The sequence below is a fragment of the Coenobita brevimanus genome, chromosome 76 (assembly GCF_032717465.1).
Source record: "Coenobita brevimanus isolate Jiangsu-jjx chromosome 76, ASM3271746v2, whole genome shotgun sequence".
Lineage (NCBI taxonomy): Eukaryota > Metazoa > Arthropoda > Malacostraca > Decapoda > Coenobitidae > Coenobita > Coenobita brevimanus.
In genome coordinates this window covers 15,804,360-15,818,396 of record NC_137029.1, presented here as the reverse complement: position 1 = coordinate 15,818,396, position 14,037 = coordinate 15,804,360, and the positions used below count along the sequence as shown (strand labels likewise).

The 14,037-nt window shown below is 40.7% G+C and overlaps 1 protein-coding gene across 1 annotated transcript in view; it reads right to left on the bottom strand.

Moving 5' to 3' along the window:
• Positions 1–14,037, bottom strand: part of Rim2 (replication in mitochondria 2) — a 195,976-nt gene that overhangs the window by 53,282 nt on the left and 128,657 nt on the right. The window contains exon 4 of the mRNA XM_080279019.1: positions 11,875–11,999. Coding sequence (XP_080135145.1) covers positions 11,875–11,999 — 125 coding nt within the window. The remainder of the gene's footprint in view (positions 1–11,874; positions 12,000–14,037) is intronic.

Below are 14,037 nucleotides of genomic sequence, written 5' to 3'. Positions count from 1 at the left end.
GCATGTGAGGTGGTATGTGGGGTGAGAAGACAAAAGGAAGTGCAATGAACAGCATGGGGGAATGAAGACGTGAGGCAAGCTATGGCGCAAAAGAAGAAAGCGTATAGTGGGTGGATGGAAAGCAGAGACATGGAGGAAGATGAGTGATGGAAGAGAGAATTTTATGTAAAGAGGAAGAGAGGTGAAAAGAGTAGTAAGAGACAGTAAGAAGAGAGTGGTTGAGGAATTTGAAAGAAATTTACGTGCAAAGTAAAGAGAATGTAAGAATATGTTTTGGAAGAAAGTAAAGTGAGTTAGACAGGGCAATAAAGAAGTTAGTAGGGGAGTGAAAGATAAAAATGGTAGACTGATAGTGAAGAAGGAAGAAAAAGTGAGCAGATGGAGAAAACACTTAAGGAATGGTTGAACACAGAGAATGAAAGTAATGCAAGAAAGTGGCTTGGAAATGTCTGGGAGAAAAAGGGTGGTAAGAATGGAGGAAAAGATCAGTGGGATCGAAAGTAGTGCAAGCAATGAAGAAAGCCAAAATTGGGAAAGGCCCACGAATTGATGGAGTGTGTGGTGAAATGATGAAGCATGGGGGAGAGACAGACGTAGAATGCATATGGAAGATGTGCAGATTGGCCTGGGAGGAAGGTAGAGTCCCAGAGGACTGGAAGTCAGGTACAGCATAATTGTTACCCTTTACAAACGAAAAGGGGAAAAAGAAGTGTGTGGTAATCATAGGGGCATTTGTCTTCTTTGTGTAACTGGCAAAGTATATGGTAGGAAACTTATTGGCACAGTTAGGGAAATAACAGATGAATCAGTTGGTGAAGAACAGGGAGATTTTAGGAAAGGGGGAGGCTGTGTAGATCAGATTTTCATCCTCAGGTCTTTAATGGAAAAGTTTTTTAGTGAAAGGAAAGAAGTTGTATGTGGCCTTCATGAATTTGGGGAAAGCACATGACAAAGTGGATAGACAAGGAATGTGGAAAATATTACGAATATATGCAGTAAATGGGACGTTATTGAATGCCATGAAGAGTCTATATAAGGGTGCTAAGGCTGCAGTGCTTGTGGATAGTGAACTGAGAGAATTTTTCAATCTGAATGCTGGATTGAAACAGGGATGTGTCATGTCTCCATGGTAGTTCAATCTGTATATGGATGGAGTTATAAAAGAGATAAAAGGTAGAGCAGCGGATGTTGGAGCAGCCTTAATGGGAGAGGGTCATACAAGGTAGAGCAGTGGATATTGAAGCAGCCTTAATGGGAGAGGATAGTGTTTAGAAATTTCCTGTATTGTTGTTTGCAGATAATACTGTACCGTTAAGTGAAGATAAAAAGGAACTGCAAGGCTTGGTGAATAAGTTTGGGAGAATGTGTGAGAAAGAGAATCTAAAGGTGGAGAAGAGTAAAGTTATGGTCTTTGAGAGGAATGAAGTTACTGAATGTACAGTGAGGCTGGATGGTAAGGAAATGGAAAATGTGAGTGCATCTAAGTACTGTACTTGGGTAGTGAGATAAGTAAGGACGGAAGTATGGAGGATGAAGTGCTTGAAAGGGTACATCAAGGTAGAAAGGTGGCTGATTCTTTGAAAGCAGTGATAAGAAATAGGGAAGTGCGCATGGAACTAAAAGAGTCACTGCATGACAGTATTGTGATACCATCTCTAACGTATACAAGTGAAGCATGGACCTTGCTGAAAGGACACAAGTCAACAGTGACAGCAGTAGAAAAGAGATATCTGAAAGGAACATGTGGAGTTACATGGAAAGAGAGAGAGTGACAAATGAGGAAGTGAACGGGCATTGTGGTGTGAATGTGGATGTGATAGAAAGTGTTAGAAGATATATAATGAGGTGGTTTGGCCATGTGGAGAGGATGGACAGCGAGAGACTAATGAGGAGACTGTATGTGAGTGATGTGGAGGGGGAGGCCGAGGATGAGAAGGAGGAATGGAATGGAGAGGTACATGAGGGAGGGGGTGTGTGAGGTGGGGAGAGGGCGTGAAATGGTGGGGGACAGGGTGACATGGAAGTGATTTGTTTGTAGCCACACCTAATGGGATTGTGGCATCTGGCAATAGACAGATAGACAGTGACAGTGGTATGCATACTCTATATAAATACAAACCCCATTTTCCAAAGAGGTTATGTCAAGTCAAGCTAGTTATGCATAAAGCACTATGGTATCTGAGAGAAACTAAAATTGTTGTAGTTATAATAAAACATGATGGATCATTTTTTTTTTTTTTAAATACAGTACTGTACTGTAAATGAGAAGAAATTAAATGTGTGAAATACTGCAAAACTGACCCTTCAAATGAACACGTGTAATATGTACAGTACAGTAAATGACCAATTTAACCCAATGAGTGACAGTGGTAAGCTTACTGTACATAAATACAACTCCCTGTTATCTAAAGGGGTTATGTCAAGTCAAGCTAGTTCAGACAGCAAGTTTTCAGATGATGAGGTGACTATAATAGTGTTTTATGAGGCTATGTCAAGTGGCAATGGAAGTTTAGTGTGAATAAGAATAGCCCCTCCAAAGTACATATCCGGTTATAATACGAGGTCTAGTCGAAAAGTATCTAACCCTTAGCTGGTTAAAGAAAAAAAAAAAAATTTAGTTCTGACTTTAATGCCCTTCAAAGTACATTATGTCTCATGGGACTCAGCACATTTAGCTCAGCAATCTTTCAATGGTGGCAAAATTTTGAAGTGTCAGTTTTTGGGATCGCCAACAAGACCTTTGTCGCATTTGTCTTTATTTCAATTGTGTCTTCAAATCTTGAACCCTTCAGCGGCATCTTCAATTTAGGAAATTATTAAAATCTGCAGGAACCTGCCGAACCTGTGTGATCCTGCATTTGGCCAAAAAAATCTTGAACGAGATGGGATGAGTGGGCCGGAGCATTGTCGTGGTGGAGCTGCCAGTCCTCCGCCTCCCATTGCTCTTGTCTCTTGCGACGCACTGCATTCCGCAGGCGACGGAGAACTCCCTGGTGGTACTCTTTATTGATTGTTTGGCCTTCTGGAGCATACTGAGAGTAAACAGAGATCTGAGTGATGAATTTACTATAAACATTGGTGTGCATCAAGAGTCAGCATGAGCTTCACTTTGCTCCAAATCTGCCATGCCTTCTTTGGCCACGGCGATTCTGGCGACTTCTACTGTAACAAATGAGCTTTCGCTTCTAGGTTGTATCCATACACCCAAGACTCGTCACTAGTTATTATCTTCTTCATGAAGTCTGGATTCTGATTAGCAAAGTTTGACATGTCTGTAACAAACAAAAATGTGACAAGAAGAACACTTCCTCAAACACACACTGCTCAGCAGTGAGTGGGTTTGGGCGGCAGCACTGAATACATTCAAGCATGTGCTCAACAATTCAAGGTCATGATTGAGTCGCATCCCAATGCTCCTACTGGTTTACTACAAAAAAATATATATATGGTTGGATACTTTTCAATCGGACCTCATGTACTCATTAAATACTTCAAGCAGCAAACCACTTGCAACAGAATTTGGATAATACTCAATAACAGTTGGGTTATATGGGCTTATGCCTAGCCCTGGGCTCCTACACTCCTCATGGGGCAACACTGGATTAGATGATGGATGGATGGATTGATGGATGGATGGATGGATGGATGTCAGGGGTCCATAGATGGTTACTCATGTACCGTACAACTTTTAGTCATTTCCCTCACAAGTATATTTTTGGTCACAATTACACACTTTACAAAGCACAATGCCTACACCAGAATTTGTATAACGACAAAAAAGCACCTGGGATATAACGGGTTATGTCAGGTATTCATACTGTACAAGGTTATCGTGTGTGACAGACACTCCTCAACTACATATCCAGTCATAATTAAACACTTACAGTAGCATATTACTTGCAACAGAATCTACATAACACTCAATAACACATGGGTTACATGGGGTTAAGTCAGATGGCCATACTGTACAGGGATATATCATTTGTGACTTGTCATTCCAAAGTACATATCCAGTCATAATTACATAGCTAAAGCAAAATATTAATTGGCAACAAAATCTTTCTAACAATAACACATGGGTTATATGGAGTTATGTCAAGTGGTCATACCGTATGGGTTATCATTTGTGACTTTAGTTTCCCCCCCAATGTATGGTACATGTTCAGACATAATTTCACACTTACTGCAGCACAATAATTGCAACATAATTCAAATAGCACTCAATAAGACATTGGTTTTATGGGGTTATGTAAAATGGCCATACTTAACAGGGTTATCATTTGTGACTTTAATCAACCCAAGGTTCATGTCCAGTCATAATTACACATTTCCAGCAGCACAATACTTGCAACAGAATTTGGATTACACTCAATACAACATGAGTTACATAATGGGGTTATGTCAGGTGGTCACAAAGAGTTATTCCCAGATACACAAAAATACTGATTTACTTAAATACAATACAGGTACACTTTATGGAGGACTGGATGGGCATTTCTTTGCATCTTAGCAGGTTATAAAGCTAAAAAATCTTTCATAGGGGTACACTTTTTGCAGCGTGAGTTCAGATCAATGGGAATGTTGATTTGGATAAGAGGTTCTAGTGCAAAAACTCGCATATCGGACAAGCAAAAATTTGGAAACCAGTTGTTCAGATACAAGGGGTGCCAGTACTGTATACACCTAACTACTCTTGATCCAAAAAGTATACATCTTCACATTTCCTATGTTACCATGACACAAATGATGAACATGTTGAAAAAGTTCTTATGGAAGTTGGTAGCCCTGCTCTTGATTACTGCCAGTCTTGCATTGTAAAGCATAATTATTTCTCTCTCTCTCTCTCCCTCTCTCTATCACACACACACACACACACACACACACACACACACACACACACACACACACACACACACACACACACAGGTGTGGAAATGCCTGTGCCAAACCTTAGTGGGAAAGAGAATTGGAGAAATGGCTGGTTCAACAAAAGATGTATGATAGCAAAAATAGAAAGGGATAAGGTTTGGAACAATTGGAGAGAGAGGTAATGATACAGTAGTACAAAGGAAGAATATAAAAGAACTAGAAATGACTAAACAAGAATATGTAGAGAGGAAGAAGAAAGAAACTTCAAACAAGGTATAATTGACAAATGTAAGGTAGTACATGTTTATTAACAGTAACTTGAAACAAAAGGAAGGAATCAATAAGCTGAAAATAAAAAGATATGTCTATAAAGAAGGAAGGAATCAATAAGCTGAAAATAAAAAGATATGTCTATAAAGAAGGAAGGAATCAATAAGCTGAAAGTACAGGGATATGTCTATAAAGATGCAGTTATGCAACCTGAAATAATGAACAAATGCTTCCAATCAATCTTCAGTAGAGAAAGTTATTTTGTGGAGGAGGAGGAAGTGATTAGTAGTGTTAAAAGATGTAAATGTTGAAGTGGAAGAAGTGTACAAATTACTGGAAACTCAAGAAGTGAGGAAGGTCCCAGGACCAGATGGGACCTCTAACTGGATACTAAAGCAATGCAGAGAACAAATGGCAGATAAGATTCATGGTTTAACTGTGTGTTCTTTTGAAGAAAGGAAAGTGCCTCAGGAATGGAAGAGGGCCAGTGTGTGCACTACCAATTTATACGGGAGGGAACAAGGAAGAACCCCTGAATTACAGACCAGTGTCCCTGACCAGCTTGGTCACAAAATTGTTCTGGAGAATCCTGAAAGACAGATGGATAATATATCTGGAGATGGACATTTTGGCAGAAAGTCAGTTTGGATTCTGATGTGGAAGGTCATGTGTTTCCAACTTGTTGAGCTTCTACTCAAAGGCGATTGGCATGCTACAAGAGAGAGTGAGAGAGATAGTTGGGTGGATTGTGTGTATTTAGATCTGGAGAATGCCTTTGATAAGGCACCTCACAAGCGACTAATATGGAAATTGGAACACATGGGAGGACAGAAGGGGTACCTCTTGGAATGGATGAGAGATTTCTTGAGAGACAGGCAAATGAGAACAGTAATAAAGGACAGGATATCTGGATACAGGGATGTAACAAGTGGAGTCCCACAGCGCTCAGTGTTAGCACATGTAATGTTTCTGATTTATATAAACAACATGGTAGATGGAATGAAGTTATGCAAGTCTGTTTACCAATGATGCAAAGATCATGAGCAAAGTTGAAGTTGAAGAAGACCGTAAAATGCTGCAGAAGGACCTGCATAGGATTCATCAGTGGAACCAGATGTGGGAAATGAAATTCAACGCAAATGTGTAAAATACTGGAAATGGGTAAAAGTACCAAGAGATCATCACTGAATTATTTGATGGGTAATGAACCAATCACAAAAGCAAGAGAAAAGAAGGACTTGGAAGTGCTGATCCAGTATAGTTTGTTATCTCAAAAACACATTAACAAGATACAGTAACAAACCCAGGTATTGCGAATTTCTGATATAGCGAGCGGCCAAATCATGACCGAACGTCCCCCGGATTTTGCAAACAAAGGCCACTAAATGTGGAGGAAATTCGTGAATCAGCCCAGGGTGACAACAGCATCCCGTCCTGGCACAGTAAGTGTACTGTAACAGTACTACATTATACTGTGTTCTTATTATAGGTATTGTATTTATATGTACAACTTCATGCAGTATTGCATTTACATGTGCAACTTCATAAACCATTGAATTCTCCATGTAAAACTTCATAGAGTTAGTTTGAGCACGTAGGACTGAACGACTCCCTTTATATAGTGAACTGAGTTTGGTAATCCCTCAGAAATACCGAACCCCTCGTATATAGTGAACTTTCAGATATAGTGACCCACTCCTCCCCCCATTAAGTTTGTTTTACAGTATCGAGGGTTCACTGTAGTTAGAGAGAAGTATAATCTCTTGACTATCATAAGAGTAGCATTTCATTACATGGATGAGGAGATGATGAAAAAATTGAGTGGCCATGATCCACCCCAGGTTGGAATAGGCGACAGTAGTGGTCTTCACATTAAAAGATTGAGAGAATACAAAGAACAGCAACCAAGATGGTCCCTAGCCTGGCAGATCTGTCATACAGGGAAAGGCTGGAAAATCTAGATCTACCTACCTTAGAGAAAGGAGAGAGAGGTGACATGCTTGCAGTGTTCAGGGCCATGATGGGAGTAGAAAAAATTGTCAGAAAACTGTTTGTGTGGGATGGGAGAGTAACAAGAGGGCATGGAATGAAACTGAAAAAGCCAAGTTTAAGAATATCAAGAAATACAGTTGTCCATATACAGTAGAAGTCCTATTATTCGGCAGTTGATTATTCGGTAGATCCGACATTTCGGCAGTTTTGAGTCCCATTTACAAAAATCTTTGATTGTTCGGCAGATGTCTGGAATCATCTCGGCAGTCCAGGAAGTGTAATCTGTGACTTGTAGGCCTAATATTCATTACACTTCTGTATGTTCACTAATTTCTATATTTTTCAGATTCAGGTATAGTACTGTATTGATTACAATACTGCACAGTATCATACTGTACAGCAGCTACCCCTAACAAATTAGCGAGGGTTACGTTCCAAGCCCCCTCGCTAATTCTTGAAATTCGTTCATTCTTGACGCCTTCCTGAAAATGATATTTACCGGTAACTGCGTAGCCCACGAACCACCGATACTGTAATGCATTACCCATAAATAAATGTTGCCTGTTAAATCAGTTTCCCCTTTGTTTTTAGCTGTATGGCTCCAGTATTTGTATTCCTCAGCATAATGGCGGAAGGGACTGTCCTGTTTGACTAAACCTAACCTAACCGAGTTTAACTATACCTAATACTGTACTTTAACCAAACCTAACCTAACCGAAAGTCAGAAAAATACTTAAAAATAAACTGGAAGAATATGAATTGCTAAGGGCTTTCTGATGAAAGTTAAACATACATTTAGCTCTCATTCTTTTGTTCATCTCTGTGTTTAATGTGAAAGGGAGAGTATTGATGCAAACAGTAATATATCCCATTAACCCCTTAATAACCTCCAGCACTGAACAACCCTTTAGAGTACCAATGTCAGTGATGTTAAGTTAGTGTTAGCTATAAAGAAAACTGAACAATTATGGGGAGGGAACAAAGGTCACTGGTATGTTTACACGACTCTACGCTACGAGTCCAAGCAGTCAGGGGGTCGGTTAATCTCAGATGTTTTCGCCCATTTGGTAAATGCACCGTAACTTCATCAATTTTTCCATGACTCATAGCGAATCATAGCATGGGTTTAGGAAGCTAAATAACACATTCCTAGGTGAGCCAGACGAATATCTTCACATCTTTAAGAAAAATAAATTGATTTCAGAAGAATGGAGAACACTGTATGTACTCAAGAGAGGGATTAAATTTCTTCCATTTTCCTAAAGATGTGAAGATAATTGTCTGGTGCACCTAGCAATGTGTTAATTAGCTTCCTAAACCCATGCTATGATTTGCTATGATTCACGGGAGAAATTACAATGTTACGGTGCATTTACCACATGGGCGAAAACATCTGAGATTAACAGACCCCCTGACTGCTTGCAATCGTAGCGCAGAGTCGTGTAAACATACCAGTGACCTTCGTTCCCTTCCCATAATTGTTCACAGTTTTTTCATAGCTCACTAACTCGACATCACTGACATCGGTACTGTGAAGGGTTGTTCAATGCCGGAGGTTATTAAGGGGTAAATGGAATACATTACTGTTTGCATCAATACTCTCCCTTTCACATGTAAACAAAAAAAATGAACAAAAGAATGAGTGCTGAATGTACGTTTAATTTTCATCAGAAAGCCCTTACCAATTCATATTCCTTCGCTTTATTTTATGTAATTTTCCGACTATTTTATTTTGTGTCTGGAAAAAGTATTGTAAACAGTGCTCACTCCAAACATATTTGTAATAATATAAGTAGTGATGAGTTCACAATACAAGTGATGTACTGAGCTGGTAGGTAATACTCCATATCATTTCGGCCATCCAGGAAGTGTTATCTGACTTGTAGGCCTACAGTGTCATTACACTCGTATATGTTCACTAACATATATATTTCAGATTCAGGTATAGTACCGTATTGATTGCAGTATTGTACAGTATACAGTACTCTCTCCAAACACAGTTGTAATACCATAAGTGGTGATGACAGAGTTCACCAATATATTTAAGGTACTGATTAGGTAGGTCTTTTGATTATTCAGCAAATCCAGTTTCTCAGCATCATCCCGGTCCCATAGATGCCGAATAATTGGACTTTTACCGTAGATGCATAGATCTGTGGAACAGCCTGGACAAAGAGATTGTCCAGTCTAAAAACTTAACCCGCGCCGTCCCGGCGATGTGAATTAACGCGGCAACATTGCAAGGTCCCTAATTGCACAATTTTCAATTTTCGCAAGTGATTTCGTGAGTGATTTTTGGCATGTATACACGGGACACCTTCCTCTATTCCTCTACAAGATCCCAAGCAGGAACAATGCCTTACACCGCATAATCTCTCCCCCCCCCCTGCACGCCATTGTCTCGGCAATTCACCTGTTACCAGTGACCTGGCCAATAAAGACATTCAGGGCCAGAGTGATTCCCCAATCGATGACAATGTGGAGGACAGAGTTTACATAGCATTAGAGGAAGAAACAGTCAGAAATGATGATCAGGTAATGTGGGAAAAAAAAGGTCATGAATGGTGATGAGTTAGTGAGTGAAACAATGCTTATAATGCCTATATTACTGTTTGAAAACCAATATACTCTTGTACTACATATAAATTCGTACCAAGTAAATAAATAAATACTGTTTATGAGTGGATAAAATAGTTACCCTCCCATAGAACTTATTTTCTTTGGTGCCAGCCTGTTAGAAAACCCAGTCAGGTAAGGAAGTACTCGTACCTAAATCACGTATTTTAAACCTCAGGTGAGCGATTTCTCTATGAATTTTCGATGTTTCTCACCAAAAGCAGATGTTTGGGGAAAAAAAAGGGGGGGGGGGTCCAAAAACGTCGGGATGGGGCGGGTTAAATGAATTCAAAGCAAATTTTGACTAATTGAGAAACGGAGACGGGACCCCACAAGTGAAGCTCATTTCTTGTAGGCTATCACAACTAGGTAAGTACACACACACACACACACACACACAACTATCACCCACTTACATGATGTACTGCTGCCAATTTCTTCCTTCAACTTTATCACTCTTTTTCCATGTCCTCCCTCCTCTTCCTACTTCTACCATCCTTCCTGTCACTCTTAATTACTCTTCTTTCCATTTCTGGTGGCTCTACACAAAGTGACATGCCTAATGATCTCCTGTAATCCAGGAAACCATTTACAATGGTGGGTAGAAACCGTATACCCGAAGGATGAGGTGACGTGGTACCTATTGTTGTTCCCGTTAACCAGGGGGAGAAATGCAGCATCCATCCAGAACAAAACCTCCACACTCTTCCACGTGCCTCGCTGCGATGAGGCACTGTCTACCACAGAGGAACACTGGTTCAGTGCAGGGAAGGGCACTGCAGGGGTGGCTGCTTGCTTGCATTTGATGGGTCTGCTTGGCATGACAGACCGAGATTACTCAGTAACAAGAACAACAACACACACACATACACACACATGCATGCACACACACAGGCCTACACAAATTGGCATGAAGGTTTCAGATTTTCTCTGTCTTTGTCTTAGTAACCAGCTACTGTTTCCTCAGAAAAGCACACACATCCAGAGGAGAAATTTACCACTTTACTTTCTACTTCAGGAAGATCCAAATGCTCCCAGCAAGCAATGACTCCCTTAATTACAAAAGCTAGGTGTCCTTTTGCACCTCCCTCTGGCCTGTATTTTAAGTGACATGGAGGCTTTGTAGCATCTCTTCCACAGTGATTTATTATGCATAGTGCCCCTTAATAATGTCATCTATCCTGTATTGTTTTAATATTGACATAATCTGCATCCAAGTGGTAGGTGGGGGCGCTCACCATTCACTCACTTGATGTAATGCTGCTCTCGGGTGACTGCCCTTTCCTCTCTTCCTTCCTTTTTACCTTCTGTCCTCTTCTGTCTTTCTTTCCTCTTTCTTATGCCTACGGGTGACTCTACACTCCCTCCTCTGTCTTTTCTTTCTTCACTCTTTCCTTTTCCTTCTGCCTACAGGTGACTCTACACTGAGTGACAATCCAAATGGTTTCCTGTACACCAGGAAACCAGTTACTACGCTAGGTGATAATCATTTAACCAAATTACAGCGCCTGCTGGTTCAGTGGGTAAATTAAGGCGCTCCAATCAGATTGAGCCTGTGCAGGTTTCCATATCCAAAGGATGGTTGGAGGTTATTGCTCATGTACTGTCACTCAGGGATGAGAGAGGCTGGTCACTCTCATCCTAAATGTCAGGACCAACTTGCCTAACCCCAGGCTCCTATGCTCCTCATGGGGCAACACAGGATTATATGATGACGATGATGATCTGCATCCATGGCATATAAGAGGTTCATGAGCTGCAATGTGCTGAAAACTACTGCCATGAAAAGGGTGCTACAAAATCACTAGAGCCACTCAGAATATTACAGACAGACTACCAGTGGTTCTTGAAAGCACACTACTATACTGTACCGTACAATACTACTTTTAACCAGTTCCAAACTCAACATAATGCCACTGAAATCATCACTACCACTTAGTGATTTTACCTATCACTGCATGTTCATCTTTACTGCCCACATAACTGAAAGGAAAGCAGGTAGGCATAATGAAATGCACTGATAATAACTACATCGTCCGGCTGTGACGGTTTTCAAGAGGAAGCAAGATCTCCAAGATTAGGATAATGATACATATAAACTACAAGACAATACTGTACAGTACTAACTTTTTGTGTGTAGATTCTGCGTATACACTCGATGGCAGAAGAGCTTTGTCCATAAACATTGTGGTCTAGCTGAAGCCGTGTCTTGATGAACCAAATAGGGTTTGTCGCCGTACATGCTGTGAATCCTGAAACATGAAAACACAATCATTGCAATCAGGTCACAGCATTACACCTGTTTCTCGTATACAAAAATAAAATTTTACTGTATTTCATATTTATGTCCCAATATATGTTGGCTTTGGCTCTCCTAAAACCACATCTTATAGCTTACCTATGTTAGGCTCTATAAAAAAATGTACCCATACTATGTACACCTAAAACCTATATATATACAGGTACAGGTATGTATATGTAACCAGTACCATTGATGAAATCAGCACACTTCTCTAAACTGCTGACTTAAGGTTCCCACGCCCGCTGCTCGCTGTGAGTCAGTATGGGGCTAGACATCTAACAGAGCACAGGTATAGAAGTTCTCTCTGGAATAAACCTCCATTATACGTCACCTCAGATCTTTGAAATAAACCTGAGTGGGGAGCACAGGGCTATTGAAACAATTCCATCCATTACGTAAATGCTCCTTCACTATTTCTCAAATTTGTGACGTAGCCCTCAGGTTACCCTGAGCACACATTTACAGCAGGGCAAAAAATTATGAGTGATGAGGGGATAAGCTTCCTTGTTTGCTTGTTACACTGATAATAGTACATCTGTACTACAATCATTAAATGGACAGATATGAAAAACAGGTTAACCACACAGAATTTTGAAACCACATGAAAAACTGCACCCAAGTGAAATTCTAACTTTCAGCAACTCATATCTTGAGCGATTCACTACCATATATTCTTCCATATAAGTCCATCCAGCAAATAAGTCAACCCCTAAAATTCCGAGGTGTAACTCAGGTTTAGGCCTATATTCACCAGCTAAGTCGACCATCAAATAAGGCAGCACCACTTCCAGAACTGTTATAACTGCGGTGTGCAACCGATCACTGAGGCAAAATTGTTCAAAATGTATATAGTTTCTATTCATGGAAAGCCTAAGGTAATAGCGGGTCACCGTCTAGAACAGCCGTTACCCAGTTGGTGTTAGTTTACGTTCGTGGGAGGGTGCACAGCATAGGATACTCCTCACATTTTTGGTGTAAAGACCAGTAATTACCGGTAACCACAACTTTTTTATTAAAACTTTGTCTTGTCTACAAAAATTAACTGGGTAAGATGTGCCACTGTATATAAAACATAAAAATTGCAGTACATGACTAACATGATAGAATTAGTAGGCTGCCGCATGGCTGTAGGCCTGCTGGTAGTGTCACTTCCCTCCTTCGGTAAATGCCACGGCCTTATTTTTGTCTCTGCCATGTATCAACAACTTATGCTAGGCGAATTAGCCAACCCCCAGTTTTTTAAAGAGTTTTTTATGCTTAAAATGTCAACTTACATGCTTGCATATACGGTAATCAATAAGAGTTCATGGCCAACCTAATAAAGACATTAACAAATCAATGAGAATTCATGGCCAGCCTAATAAAATTACTGTACAGACCAGTGTATACTGTACTTCTCTTAACAGTAGTTCAGCATCACAGACACAACTTCCTAAGTAGCCTATTTTCAAAGTTCTCTCCACTCTATGGTCAACAAAGGCAATAAAAATATGTACAGTAATCACCTGACTATCCAGACATGCTCTGTATCCGAATGTTAGGCCTTGGGTCTATTATTTCCGTATCTAGATTTCTTTGTCCGTATCTGGACATGAAATTTCTGACATTGCCAGCTGGGCGGCCAGCCGGCCTCTCCGGCCACACGTGGGTAACAGACTACAACCCACCAGCTGATCAAAAATAGCCATCTGCCTCCTCATCTAACAGTCAAAGTCCCTGGCAGCCCAGATCACTCGGACGGTCTAAGTTGCGCACAAGAAACACAGACCCTAACCCACCAGCTGAGCAAAAATGGCTGTCTGCCTGCTCACCAAACGGTCAAAGTCTCCCAGCCGCCCAGATCACTCAGGTGCTACCGGCCGCGTACGAGTAACACAGACCCTAACCCACATGCTAAGCAAAAATGGCTGTCCGCCTCCTCACTGAACAAAGTCCCCCAGCAGCCTGGATCACTCGGACAATCCCAGGCATGTGCAGCCATCCACCTC